Source organism: Leucoraja erinacea, chromosome 36 (genome assembly GCF_028641065.1).
Source record: "Leucoraja erinacea ecotype New England chromosome 36, Leri_hhj_1, whole genome shotgun sequence".
Classification (NCBI taxonomy): Eukaryota; Metazoa; Chordata; class Chondrichthyes; order Rajiformes; family Rajidae; genus Leucoraja; species Leucoraja erinaceus.
Window position 1 is genome coordinate 12403249 of NC_073412.1, and position 15136 is coordinate 12418384.

Consider the following 15136-nt stretch of genomic DNA (forward strand, 5'->3'; position numbering starts at 1 on the left):
CCCTTCAGCCGATCAAGTCCGCGACACCCAGCGATCACCCCGTACACTAACACTATCCTACACACTGGGAAAAAGTTACATTTTACTGAAGCCAATTAACCTACAATCCTGTAGGTCTTTGGAGTGTGGGATGAAACCGGAGCACCCGGAGAAAACCCACGCGGTCTCAGGGAGAATGTACAAAATCCATCCAGACAGCACTTGAGGTCAGGATCAAACCCCGGTCTCTGTCGCTGTAAGACAGCAGCCATATCTCTGTGCCACTGCGTCTCTGGAAGTGTAATGCTGCAATGCTGAAAACTATATTCTGCGCTCTGGTAGTTTTCTCTTCGTATAGCTGTTGTACCCGTGCGTGGCTTGACTGTACTCAGTATTTTCTAATTTTATTAGACAGCGTGCAAACAAAAGCTTTTCTCTGTATCTTAATTTGTGTGACAATAATAAACCAGCATGAACTGATGCCAATACCAAATAATTTGTAGGAAGGAACTGCAGCTGCAGCTTTACACCGAAGATAGACACAAAATGCTAGAGTAACTCAGCGGGTCAGGTAGCACCTCTGGTGAAAAGGAATAGGTGACATTACGGGTCTTCAGATTGAAGAATATGCTGCCTGACCCGCTGAGTTGCTCCAGCATTTTATGTCTTATCTCCAATACCAATTAAAATGTATTTAATTTCTAGCCTATTGTGTGTACATTTGCTGACTTTCTTTTGCATCTAGGTGAAAATATGTGAGATGCAAATGCGGGGAACGCCCAGAGATCTACTTCCCGGCGATCCTATCTGTAGCCCTGTGGCTACCGTGCTGGCCGAGGCCACCATCCAACTCATCCGCATTTTGCATCGTACCGATAAGTGGACTCGCTGTATAAACAAAAACATGATGGATCGTTTACAGAAAGTCAAATCGTGCATTAAAGATGTCAGCCAGAAACTGAAGAAGAGCCGTTCTGTGCAAAGCAGAGAGGAGCATGAAATGAAGGAAGAGAGTAAGGAGGATGAAAAGGGCAAGCACAGCAAGCATGGCTTGACAGAGCTGACAGAAATCCAGCTGCGGACTCTCTGCACTGAGGTATGGCCGGTGCTGGCAGTAATCGGCGGTGTGGACACAGGTCTACGGGTTGGAGGCAGGTGCATTCACAAGCAAACAGGAAGACATGCTACTCTTTTAGGTGTGGTCAAGGAAGGGAGCACTTCAGCCAAGGTGCAGTGGGATGATGCTGAAATAACAATAAGGTAGGTACAATGCAAGTCTTGCGTTGAATTAGCTCATTGGCTTAGTTATTAGTGTAATAGTGGCAAGAACTGCTTTCTACCTATTGTTCTAGTGCATTTGTTATTATCTGGCCACGACATGGGAGTTAGAGGAGCAGCTGTATTCTCCAAGAGTCAAGGGTGTTTTATTGTCATATGTCCCAGACAGAACAATGAAATTCTTACTTGCAGCAGGAAAACTGAATAATGAATTGTTTAAGAAGGATGCTGGAAAATTGAAGGTAGACAAAAATGCTGGAGAAACTCAGCGGGTGCAGCAGCATCTATGGAGCGAAGGAAATAGGCAACGTTTCGGCCTGAAACGTTACCTATTTCCTTCGCTCCATAGATGCTGCTGCACCCGCTGAGTTTCTCCAGCATTTTTGTCTACCTTCAATTTTCCATCTATGGAGCGAAGGAAATAGGCAACATTTCGGGCCGAAACCCTTGGGTTTCGGCCCGAAACGTTGCCTATTTCCAATTTCCTTCGCTCCATAGATGCTGCTGCACCCGCTGAGTTTCTCCAGCATTTTTGTCTACCTTAAACAGAATAATGAAGTTGTTAGCAGTATATTACAGCGTGATACTGATGCGCATAATATTTTTGGTGATATTGGTAGGGAGTGTTATTCATTCAAATATACTCTAGATTCTCCATTGACAGAACCCATTACTGGTGACCTCCCCCTCCGGCTTCAGCTGTTCAGACCATGGAAATTCGCTCTAACAGAATTCACAGATCATTTCCCAAACATTTGACATACGGAATAAAATTAGCTCCTACACAATTTACATGCAAAAGAAAAGTAAATAAATAAGCGCAAAGATTTATTATCTTCAGCATGTGGTGGGACGGTTTCCGGTTAGAGAAAATCGTGTATACGAACTGTTTCCTAGGAGTGCAACACCGCTTCCCCCACCAGTAACATGCAGGTCACCTGTAAGTAAGTAGTAAGTAAATTTTATTTATATAGGACGTTTAAATCAACTCGCGTTGAAACCAAAGTGCTTTACATAGAAGAAATAAATTGGGTTTCCGTACATCCATAGAGAAATTTAAAAAAGAAAAATGCAGGAAGATTGTTCCCGATGTTAGGAAAGTCCAGGACAAGGGGTCACAGATTAAGGATAAAGGGGAAATCCTTTAAAACCGAGATGAGAAGATCTTTTTTCACACAGAGAGTGGTGAATCTCTGGAACTCTCTGCCACAGAGGGTAGTTGAGGCCAGTTCATTGGCTGTATTTAAGAGGGAGTTAGAAAAGAAAGCCAAAAGGCCGAATGGCCTACTCCTGACACAATGACACAACACATTATAGAATTTAACATGAACGTCCCCCCCACAGCAGAATCAAAAATTCCCACTGTGGGGGAAAGGCACTAGAAAGTTCAGGCCTCTTCCTCTGTGATCACCCGAGGTCGGTGCCTATTTGTGGCCTCCGCAGCCAGTCCAATGTTTTCTAGCCCTCTTGTACAGTCTGTACACAGACCGTGCAGAATGACTGACCTCCTTTCCATTTGCTAACTCAATTGCAACCCACTACTTGACACAGTTGATGCTGGGTCGATTTCATATGTAACAAAAACGCAAGAACTTTAGTTGGTGGATAAAGCTGCTTCCTTGACCTCCAGATGTTGCAATCAAATGCCACTTTTTTTTCACCTTTGCTGGGATCTAAAAACTCCATCTGCATATTTTGTAATATATTGTGGAATCGTAAAACTCAGCACTGTTGCGTTTGATATGGATATGTAATGCTGATAAATATTTGCTAATTGCCCATATTTAATTGCCGTATTCTTGTAATCAGTTTAAATTCACTACGAGTTGTTTCTAGCATTGTTGCTTAATTAATAGACATTTAAGTTTGACCTCAATTTCCGCAAAAGTGGGCTTGGTTTAAAAGAGTAGGCACTTGTTTGAAGGAAGTTGTCATTTATCTGTGTCTCCTCTTTAAGAAGTAAATGTAGTGATTTCTTTCTACACTGCTCATAAACTTCCTGCCTTTCTGCATCCATATGCTTCTATAACAACATAATCGTGTGTACATTCCTCTTGTCTATCCCTCACTTGCTTCTTCCTGTGTCATTCCGAATCTGATTAAAGCTTCCCAACTTCTTGGTCACCCAGTGACACGCCACTCTACAACCTGGAGCCCTGTGATCCACTGCCGTTTGATGTGTCGCGTTTCCGTGGGTTGACTGCTTCGCTGCTGCTAGATCTCATGTATCTAACTGGCATCCATGAAGATGGAACCAAACAGAGTGCGAGAAGACATGAGAAAAAACACAGGCATGAATCTGAAGAGAAAGCAGAAGTGGAGCAGAAACCTGAGGCCGACTCTACAAAAGAAGCCATTGATCAGCGAGCAATAACTCAATCATCTGAGGAAACTAAGGGTTTTATGCAATGTGGTGCTTCCAGTTCTCGATCAGAAAATGATATTTCAACTTGCACTATGGACTCTGTACATCTCAGTTTAGATTCTCATCAGCATTTTCTCGAGGGAAAACGAAAACTGCACGAGCACTTGCTCCGAAATCACGACTTAGTTCAGTCAGAAATCCGAGCAGTTCAGTTGTCTTACCTGTATCTTGGTGCTATGAAGACACTTAGTGCACTGCTGAGCTGCAGTAAGTATGCAGAGCTGCTGCTGATCCCGAAGGTTTTAACTGAGAATGGCCACAACTCGGACTGTGCTGGCTCCCCGGTTATTCAGGATGACGTTGAGATGAGATCTGCGCTCCAGTTCCTGATGCGCCACATGGTGAAACGGGCCGTCATGCGATCGCCAATTAAGAGAGCTTTGGGGCTGTCTGATCTGGAGCGTGCACAGGCCGTGATTTACAAACTGATTGTGAGCTCCTTGCTGGACGATCACTGTGGCGGAAAAGCTAAACAAGGTATAGTTACTTTTAATGTATATCCTGTCAGCCGCTACTGGTCTTAAGAGGTTTAATAGATTGGTAATGAGTGTCATCCTGTTCTAAATGCATGCTGATGTTCTAAATGCATGCTGATTAATTAATACACGTGCATGAAAGTAAAGTAAGAATGTTAGAAAGAGGACCAGTGGCAGGCCATCCAAACCCTTGATTCTGCTCAACATTCGATAAGATCATGACTGATCCTGTATAGCACAAAAATAGGGATCTTCGGCAAATCTTGCCGATCAAGTTGGCATTCTGGGCTAGTCCCATTTGCCTGCACTTGACTTATATTCCTCTGAACCCTAACCAATCCACACATTTATCCAAATGTCTTTTAAAGGGTGGCACGGTGGCGCAGCGGTAGAGTTGCCGCCTTACGGCGCTTACAGCGTCAGAGACCCGGGTTCGATTCCGACTACTGGTGCTGTCTATACGGGGTTTGTACGTTCTCCCCGTGACCGTGTGGGTTTTCTCCGAGATCTTTGGTTTCCACCCACACTCCAAAGACGTGCAGGTTTGTAGGTCAATTGGCTTGGTATATGTGTAAAATTGTCCCTAGTGTGTGTCGGATAGTGTTAATTTGCTGGGGTTGTTGGTTGGAGCGGACTGTCGGTGCGGACTCGGTGGGCCGAAGGGCCTGTTTGTTTCCGCGCTGTATCTCTAAACTAAACTAAACTAAAAACAAGTTGTAGTTGCATCTGCTTTTATAGTTTCATTTTGCAGCATGTTCCAGATACGGACTAACTTCTATTTAGAATCCTCTGCCCTGGGAAAAAGACTGTGTGTTCACTTTATCCATGCCCTTCATAATCTTGGAACATCTCAAAAAGGTCACCCCTCAGCCACCTATCTCCAAAACAAAAAGTCACAGCCTCTTCCTAGCACCCAAGCCAAGTAAAGATCCTGGTGAATCTCTTTGCAGCCTTTCCACTGATCAGATGAATACAGTCCTACCCATCTGGATGAGGGTGCGGTCAATCATATCAAAAGCAGTAGAAGGGTCAAGAATGATGAGGCTAATGAGAATTAAAAGTAGGAAAACCTGCTCAATATTCATGTTTTTTTTTCCTGTGGGGTCCAGAGGAAAGAAATCCCACCTGTAAATGCCTATGCATGCTGTTCTGTTTTGCACCGCAGTGTTTGTTAATCTGAACCCGTGCTGGTGTAAGCAGTGTAACACGATCCATTTGCAGGAAAGAACTGCAGATGCTGGTTTAAATCGAAGTTGGACACAAAATGCTGGACTAACTCATCGGGTCAGGCAGCATCTCTGGAGAGAAGGAATGGGTGGTTTCGGGTTTAAAGAAGGGTTTCTACCCGAAACGTCACCCATTCCTTCTCCCCAGAGATGCTGCCTGACCCGCTGAGTTACTCCAACATTCTGTGTCTACCTACGATCAATTAGCAAACTGCCTGATTTTCAAAGCTCGAATTATTATGATCAAATGTGACAAATTATGGTCAGTGCTAGATCTGCTGCCTCACAGTGCCTGCGATCCAGATTCGATCCTGTCTATGGGCGCTGTCTGTATGAAGTTTGCACCTTCTCCCTGTGACCTCGTGGCTACAAAGACGTACAGGATTGTAGGTTTATTGGCTTTGGTAAAAATTGGAAATTGGCCCTAGTATGGTAACTCAAATTTCACTGTACCTTAATTGGTACATGTGACGATAAACTGACCTTGAAACCTTGACCTTGTATGTATGATAGTATTATGCCCCCGTCCCACTTAGGAAACCTGAACGGAAACCTCTGGAGACTTTGTGCCCCACCCAAGGTTTCCGTGCGGTTCCCGGAGGTTTTTGTCAGTCTCCCTACCTGCTTCCACTACCTACAACCTCCGGAAACCACACGGAAACCTTGGGTGGGGCGCAAAGTCTCCAGAGGTTTCCGTTCAGGTTTCCTAAGTGGGACGGGGGCTTAGTGTGCGGGGATCGCTGGTCGGCGCAGACTTAGTGGGCTAAAGGGCCTGTTTCAGCGCTGCATCTCTAAACGTCACTGTGAATATTGTAGTTAAGTAGAAGATCCTGCAAGCAGGGGAAATGATGTTGATTGTGGAATGATTTGTTTTCATTTCAATTTAATTTAATTATTTTCAAGATAGATTCCATGTGCTCCAACCCAGATTAAATCCTGAGTTGTTTAGTCAGTAACGTTATACAGGTGAAGGATTATGCTTTATTTGTAGGGGATATGGATATTACAAAGTAAATCTAATTTATAATATTACTTGTGGTTTATTAATTTATTGCTGCTTTTGTATATTCCCGGCAGATGTCTGCCAACAGCCTGAGGAAATGGACACAGCTGTGCAGGCTCAAACACCCGTTACTACCAGCCCGTCTGCTTCCAGCACCACTTCGTTCATGAGCAGTTCTCTTGAAGACACCACCACTGCTACCACCCCTGTCACTGACACAGAAACTGTGCCTGCCTCAGAATCACCAAGTGTAATGCCACTCAGCCTTTTACGGTATGTGTTTTTGTACTAGAATAGTGGAATCATGCGCACAGCAATAGGCCATTTTATCCCACCTCGCCCATGCTGACTGTGATGTTTATCCACATTAATCCCATTTGCCTGCCTTCGGTCTATATCCCTCTAGGTCTTTTCTGTCCATGTACCTTTCCAAATGCCATTGTATTTGTAAACAACACAGGTCCGGTACCCTTGATTGCATTAAGCTCGGGTGAGGGCTTGGACACACTAGAGGCAGGAAACATGTTCCCGATGTTGGGGGAGTCCAGAACCAGGGGCCACAGTTTAAGAATAAGGAGTAAGTCATTTAGAACAGACGAGGAAACACTTTTTCTCACAGAGAGTGGTGAGTCTGTGCAATTCTCTGCCTCAGAGGGCAGTGGAGGCAGGTTCTCTGGATGCTTTCAAGAGAGAGCTAGATAGGGCTCTTCAAAATAGCGGAGTCGGGATATGGGGCGAAGGCAGGACCAAGGTACTGATTGGGGATGATCAGCCATGATCACATTGAATGGCGGTGCTGGCTCGAAGGGCCAAATGGCCTACTCCTGCACCTATTGTCTATTGATTCTACAGTCTTTCTGGATTATCTGTTTTACCAGACCAACAACAGTCATGGCCTCCGAGAGGAGCCCAACGGTAACAGAACGGTCCGCCGAGGCTGCCCAGGGTCCAAGATACCGGCCTGCAAGGTCGCCCTCGGAAGTCAACTATGGGAACGTTCTGCCGGCTCCGGCTGGGCCAGAATTCCCGAGCCCCGGCTGCAGGGGGCTAATTCGACCTGCCGATCAGCGCAGAAATCCCGATGTCTAGACCGGCCACCTCACCCGAGCTTAATGCAACATTTTCGGGGGGATTTCAAGTGCGCGGATTAAAGGAGGTGTAAGACCACCAGTTGCCAGAAAATCGGTGGGGGACCTGTACTCTAGATAGAGCATAACCAATGTTTTGTGCAGCTATAACGTCCCAACCCTTATTCTTAGTGCTCCAACCTATGAAGGCAAGCACACCCAAGTAGTTCCTTCATTACTCCATCCACTTGCATCAGCATTTTTAGGGAGTTATGGACTTGCACCCCAAAGTATATCTATACATCAGTGCCTGAAGGGTCTGTGTCATTTACTCTCCATGTCCTACCAGAATTTGACTTTCCAAAATGCATTACCTCTCAGTTCTCGGATTCGATTCCATCTGTCACTTCTCTGCCTGACGTTCCAGCTACAGCTACATCATTGCCCTGCTAAATTCCAAACTTATTTTCTCTCCATGACTCCATAAATGTTCATGATGTCTGCAGGCTTACTAATCAAATTAGCCATATTTTCATCCTATATATATTACAAGCAACAATTCCTAGCCTCTATGCCTGTGGTGCACCATTTGTTGCAAACTTCCAGGCAGAAAAAACATCACCCACCAATCACCAAACCAATTTTGGATCAATTTCACCAACATGCCTTGAGTCCCTTGAGTCTTAATCTTCTGGACTACACAATTATGTGAGGGAAAACAATTTGAAGCTCTGAAGTTGTATGTGAAGTTGTGAATTTATGGAATTCCCTGCCACAGACGGCAGTGGAGGCCAAGTCACTGGATGGATTTAAGAGAGAGTTAGATAGAGCTCTAGGGGCTAGTGGAGGGATATGGGGAGAAGGCAGGCATGGGTTATTGATAGAGGACGATCAGCCATGATCACAATGATTGGCGGTGCTGGCTCGAAGGGCTGAATGGCCTCCTCCTGCACCTATTTTCTATGTATGTTTCTATGAAAAGAATATATATGATATTCAAAATACATTTTGTTGTTGGTGAAAGTAATCCATAATATTGTCTCTGCCAGCCAAATGTTCTCCAGTTACCCAACTACTACCTTGCTGCCCACTCGACGGGCACAAACTCCACCCATGTCTTCCTTGCCAACCTCACCTACGGAAGAGGTGGGTAGACGTCAAAGCCTCACGTCACCAGACTCGCAGCCAACCCGACCAACAAACCGAACAGGTACTGAAAGCAATTAATGTGCTGCTGGGATAAGGCCCGGCTTTGGTGGTTTTCCTTCTTCAGCTGTTCATCCTAAATTTTCATTTCATTAAGAATACACACTGTTGATCAATTTAGACCATGCATTTCCCAAATCTGTTCATTTGCTCCATGATCATGAGGCATAATCCCAGGCTGCTTTAAATAAGAATATTCCAAATTGGAGAAGCAGCACCTCATAATTCAGATTAATGGGCAGATTACAACCCAGTGGTATGAACATTGACTTTTCCAATTTCAGGTAGTCCTTGCTTTTTCCCCTCCTTCCCCTCCCCTTCCCAGCTCTCCCCCAGCCCACTGTCTCCGCCTCTTCCTTTCTTATTCCCGCCCCCCCCCCTTCCAATCTCCATATCAGTCTGAAGAAGGGTCTCGACCCGAAACATCACCTATTCCGTCGATCCATAGATGCTGCCTCACCTGCTGAGTTTCTCCAGCATTTTTTCTCTACCTAGTATTCTGATGGTGCTCTGTATGGAGATGTTAGCACATATACACACTCTGAATTAAAAAATGGACCAGATTATTTTCAATGACAAAAAGTGAGAGGGAAAATTGAGGGGAAAAAATGAGTTCAATTGTTCTTTTACAGCATTTGGAAGAGGATGCATTGCACAATTTAATTTTATGTGTGATATCTGAAGATCTGGCTTCAAAATATAAAGAGCTGTGACATTGGAACAAAATGTGTTAAAACAATTAATGTCCTTAAATCCGCCGAATATACACACTTCACGTTTTTCTACTCTCTACCATCTATTTTTCCACTTTTTCCCCTTTCTATTGTTTTCTTTTTCTTGTTCTGCTTACTTTCTTCTTATAACATAAAACTAGAGGTTGTACATAGAATGGATTACGGTATTACATAGTTGGCACCTAAAATTAGGTGCCACTGTACTGTTTTGTGCTGTATTAACTTCTAATAAAATAAACAAAAAAAAAACAAAAAAAATCCGCCGAATCAATGTTACAAACTACTGCAGAGACTGGCAGTATAATTGTTACGTGCCAGCAGATAATTAAATGTTCCTTATTTTATTAGCTTCATCTGATCCTAGTAGCAGACTGTCAACGTCACCACCACCACCACCCATTGCTGTTCCTCTTTTGGAAATGGGTTTCTCCCTCCGGCAGATTACAAAAGCCATGGAAGCCACGGGTAAGTCTACATTGACAAGCTCATTACTGGCTTATTTTCTTTGCTGTGATAGATCAAACTAGTGGAAGAGAAGAAATGTTGAGATACCATGTATTAGATAATTAAGAATAAGGAGTAAGCCATTTAGAACGGAGACGAGGAAACACCTTTTCTCAGAGAGTTGTGAGTGTGGAATTCTCTGCCTCAGAGGGCGGTGGAGCCAGGTTCTCTGGATGCTTTCAAGAGAGCTAGATAGGGCTCTTAAAGATAGCGGAGTCAGGGGATATGGGGAGAAGGCCAGGAACGGGTACTGATTGGGGATGATCTGCCATGATCACATTGAATGGCGGTGCTGGCTCGAAGGGCCGAATGGCCTCCTCCTGCACCTATTGTCTATTGTCTATTGATCTAGACCCACAAATAAGACATGTTACGCAACAAATTCCTAAACCCTGTATTATTTGTGTGTAAACAAAAAACAGTTGCTTGCGTGGTTCTTAATTCCCCTACTCTGGGCAAGCGACTCTGCGTTGATCCGACCTATTCCTCATGATTTTGTACACCAACAGGACTTGTCTACCAACAAGAAAAGCAAGGGCTTCAAATAATGGGAACGACAATATCATTACTTTTGAAATATATTTTCTGTATTCAGTGCAAGATTGTTCTCCCACAGGGATTATGTGGTGAGACATTCCTGTCTGTGATGTATGCACTATGGTGAATATTACTCCAGATGATCGTGACTTTTGTTTTGCTTTCTATCATGGTCATACAACAGGGAAACAGGCCCTTTATTCCACACCGATCAATTTCTCCATACTGACCAAGCTGCCCCATCGAAGTTAGTTCCATTTGCAAGCGGCTAGTCTGTATCACTCTTCCTATCCATGTACCTGTCCAAAAGTCTTCTAAATGTTATAATGCCTGCATCAGTTACTTCCTCTGACAGCGCGTATACCCACCACTATCCTGTCCTTAGATTGTTACTTTAAATGTGGGAGGTGGAATTGAGGGAAAAAGTTACCCAAGTTGTGAGTTTACTGAATGGTTTTCTATTTATGTAACTGTGTAAGGGGCTAGAGGAGAGGCAGATGCCCAGAACATCACTGTGTTGGCCATGTGGATGATTGAGCACCCTGGCACGGAAGAGGATGACGAGCCACAGTCGACAGTCCCTACAGATTCATGCTTTGGGGCAACTGCTTCAGGCAATGGGGACAAGGCCAGAGACCAAGGCTTCCTGCAGTCACCTGAAATACCTGCTGCTGATGCCACTGAAGCAGAAGAGGGTTTCAGTGAGGGGTAAGTTGGTGACCTCCACTTCTTAGGATTTATCTGCTCCATTTAAAGGTGTTCTAGTTTAACAGAGTGCAAAACAAACTGATGAAGGAACTTAGCGGGTCAAGAAGCTTCTGTGGAGGGTCCTGATGTAAAATGTCGACTGATCTTTTCCCTCCACAGATGCTGCTCAAGTAGCGGAGTTCCCCCAGTAGTTTGTTCTTTGTTTCATCTGCTGTCGCTGTTCCATTGTATCTTTAGTAAATGGGAAATTATAATGTACTTTAACTTCCCAAAATGAATAGATATAAAAATGTTAAGTTTCACCTAACCACCTCAAATCTCCTCCTGTACTGATGAAGATTTGAGGAAGGGATGGAACAGTCACCTGTTGGGAGGTGTGTTGGCCAGTGATGTCTCTTTGGATGTTATTAGCTTGCTTTGTTGAGTTAAAGGTTACATCTTGTTTACTTTAGAGATACAATACGGAAACAGGCCCTTCGGTCCACCAAGTCCGTGCCGACCAGCGAACCCCGCACACGATCCTTCACACCACCCGACACACATTAGGGACAATTTACATTTATAACAAGTCAATTAGCCTACAAACCTGTATGTCTTTGGAGTGTGGGAGAAAACCAGAGCTTCCTGGAGATAATCCATGCATGTCACAGGGAGAACGTACAGACAAGCACCCATAGTCAGGATCGAACTTGGGTCTCCGGTGCAGTAAGGCAGCAACTCTACCGCTGTGCTGCCCTTGCACTGTGCTGCATCTCGTATTTCATGTTATGTCATTGATATAGAGTTGAACAGCACAGAAACCGGTTCCATAGCCCAACACATCCATGCGGACATTTTCCCCCATTTACACTCATTCTATTTGCCCACATTAGGTTTGCATCTTTCTATGCCTTGCATATTTAAGTGCCTGTCTAAATGTCTATTAAATGTAGCGATTGTGTCTGACCTCCGCCTCTCAGAGTTCCAGATAGCAATCCTGTGTTTTTTTAATTTCCCTCAAACCCCTTTTAAACCTCCTTCATCCCACCTTGTTCTTCAGCCTCCTTCACTCCAGAGAAAATGAACCAGCCTATTCAATCTGCCCCCCTAAGTCAAGTCCTTGATCCAGGCAACATCCTGGTCAATCTCCTCTGAACCCTCGCTAGTGCAACCACATACTTATAGTGTGGCGGCCAAAACTACTCACAATAATTCAAGTGCAGTCTAACCAATGCTTAGCAAAATTGTAATATTACATCTCTACTTTTATATTCTATGTCCTGATCTATGAAGGCAACCATAGCATCTGTCTCCTTTGCAACCGTCATAATTACATTATTTTAAAAGACGTTTAATCAGCTATAATTTTACCTGCAAGCATCTGTTCCCAGTCTACTTTTGCCTGGACCTCTCTTACACTATTGATATCAGCCTTGCCCAATCTAGGACCTTAATTTGAGAACCAACCTTAACCCTTTCCATGCCAACCTTGTAACATACACAAATGTAGTCATTGTGCAATTTCATTTTCAAAGATAAGGTTGAATGTCGTTCATAATAGAGGAGGATATTCAGCCTATTGAGTGATGTATTTTCTTCGAGCATCTCATTCTTTGAAGCTTTCCAGTGACCTATTCTCTATCACTTGCCCAACAACTCTACTCGGAGCAGGAGGGACAAGGTCGCTGAGATTATTGTATAAGAAGGAACTGCAGATGCTGGTTTATACCAAAAATAGACAAAATGCTGGAGGAACTCAGCGGGTCCGGCGGCATCTCTGGAGAAAAAGAATAGGTGATGTTTTGGGTCGGCAGTCTGAAAAAGAGTTCGGACCCCCCCACACACCGGAGTTATTCCAGGATGTTGTGTCCATGTTCAGTGTAAACCAGCATCTATTGTTCCTTTCAACACATTCTGTCTGCTCCACTGTGAAATCTCCTTGAAGTATGCCTAATTTGAAGAAGTTCTTCTCCCCTGCAATCCCTTTCCCATTGTTCCCTCTCTGTGGAGTCTAAAGAAGGGTTCCAACCCAAAACATCACTATTTCCCCACAGATGCGGTCTGATCGGCTGAGTCACACTGACATTTTGTATCTATCTTCACTGAGAATAATGCACCATTGTGCCACCATCTCACTTTGAAACACAAATGGCCATTGCAACGCTGCTTGTGACCTGGGCAGGATAGGAATATTCACCCTGTAAACCACAATTGCCTTCCTGCCCCCTTGAGAATCATAGTGGCTTGCATTTCACTTCCTGACAACAGGCTATTCCATTCCTAACAATTTATGGATCCCACTCAAAGTCCAGTTACTGTTATGTTGGGAATGGTGGCAAATAGTAAAGAGTGTTGGTTGCAAGTTTCCATTTGTGTTCATATTGTAGGAGGGAATTCTGTGCTACACCCGTCCCCTGTATCTGGCTTTCCCCAGATAGGCACAGACTCAAAATAAAACAGTTCATATATCAGTGGCGAGTCTATCAAACAAGTAGGTGTATTGAAGACCTTAACACTGAGAAAATATCCAACGATAACTTTTATTTAAAAAAAAAAAAATTAAGAAAATAATCTTTAAATTCTGTTGGCCTTTGCAGTGACTCATTGCTGATTGAAGTAGTTGGAAAACTAACTTGGCGAGAGAAAGATTTAGAAGCACCTTCTTCATTTATTGGAGCAGTTGCTGTTAGTAAATCACTCAACTCTTCACCTCAGAAACGTTGCCAAATCAGAACGGATCAAGGAACTAGTTAATGTTGGTGTACATTTGCAACCACCATAATGTCTTCCTGTCCTGAATCTGTATCCAGAAACTGAATTTGAAGGGGTGGATGAGAAAGATGTTCTCTGACTGAAATATTGATATCCTCTGTAACATTGGATTCTGACACATAGGCAGTCAATCCGAGGTTGACCTGTGTTTTTTGTCTCTTAATTATGCAGCTGTGGACCTGGGTGCTGAAGACCATACTTTCCCAAGATCTTTTAATTCATGCTTGACTGAATAACAAATTGTTATCGACTTTCCACTCGGGCTGAGAAGGTCATAAAATAAGCTGTTATCAACTCTTTGCCCAGGCTAACAAAATAAACTGCTTGCAAGCACCTTTAACACGCTGACAAACGTGTTGCTATCAATCCCTGCTAAAACCTTCCTTGAAGCTGCTAAACATTTCATTATCGGAACCTAGCTTAAAACAACTTACAGCTTGTCCAATGTCCTGCTCGCTGGAGTACATGACTCGCAGTATACCTGGGTCCACAACAGAGCTCGCTCGGCTCTTTATTGTCCCATGTGTGTTCATTAATTTTGCAGCCATGTTCATATTTCTTTCAATGTAACGTTCCATTATTTAACATAACTTGTATGCCAGTTCGGAGCATGGTGATCCATTATTTCCTGAGTTTTCAAGTCTTTCTATTTTTAACATAACTTTTCTAAAATAGCTATGTACCAAATCGTTTGGGGTTTTTTTTTTCGAGGCAATCAGAATCCTTAAGTATATTGATATTTAGAGTTGGATCTAAACAGCATGGAAGCAAGCTTCCAGCCCAGCTCAACTGTACCTAACCATGCTAGTCCCACTCGCCTGACCATTTCCATCCAAACATTTTATCCGTGTACCTGTCTAAATGTCTTTAATGTCGTCATGGTCCCGTCTCTTCCACTTCCTCTGCCAGTTTGTTCCATGTATGCACCAGCTTCAATGTGGAAAATAAATGATTCTTCGGTCCCTTTTAAATCTTTCCCTTATCACCTCAAACCTGCTCCCTCTAGTTTTAGATTCTCTTATCCTGGGCAAAAGACTGTATCTGTGCCCTTCATGATTTTATGTCTTACCAAGATTATCTCTCAGACTTGTGATCCAAAGAAAACAATCGCAGCCTCCTCTTCTGGCTCAAACCTTCCAGACCTGATTACATCCTCAATTTCTTTGCATGCTTTCCAGTTTAATGACATCCTTTCAGGAGTAGAGCAACCAGAATTGTACACAGTGCTCCACATGTGGACTT

The 15136-nt window shown here is 43.7% G+C and overlaps 1 protein-coding gene across 9 annotated transcripts in view; it reads left to right on the forward strand.

Moving 5' to 3' along the window:
- herc1 (HECT and RLD domain containing E3 ubiquitin protein ligase family member 1) overlaps positions 1-15136 on the forward strand; it is a 281473-nt gene that overhangs the window by 195795 nt on the left and 70542 nt on the right. For 8 of the 9 annotated variants that reach the window (XM_055662723.1, XM_055662728.1, XM_055662725.1 and 5 more), the window contains exons 37-42: positions 725-1239; positions 3363-4159; positions 6462-6660; positions 8504-8664; positions 9743-9859; positions 10915-11143. In XM_055662723.1, the coding sequence (XP_055518698.1) occupies positions 725-1239; positions 3363-4159; positions 6462-6660; positions 8504-8664; positions 9743-9859; positions 10915-11143 (2018 nt within the window). The remainder of the gene's footprint in view (positions 1-724; positions 1240-3362; positions 4160-6461; positions 6661-8503; positions 8665-9742; positions 9860-10914; positions 11144-15136) is intronic. The other variant, XM_055662727.1, reaches the window with a different exon arrangement.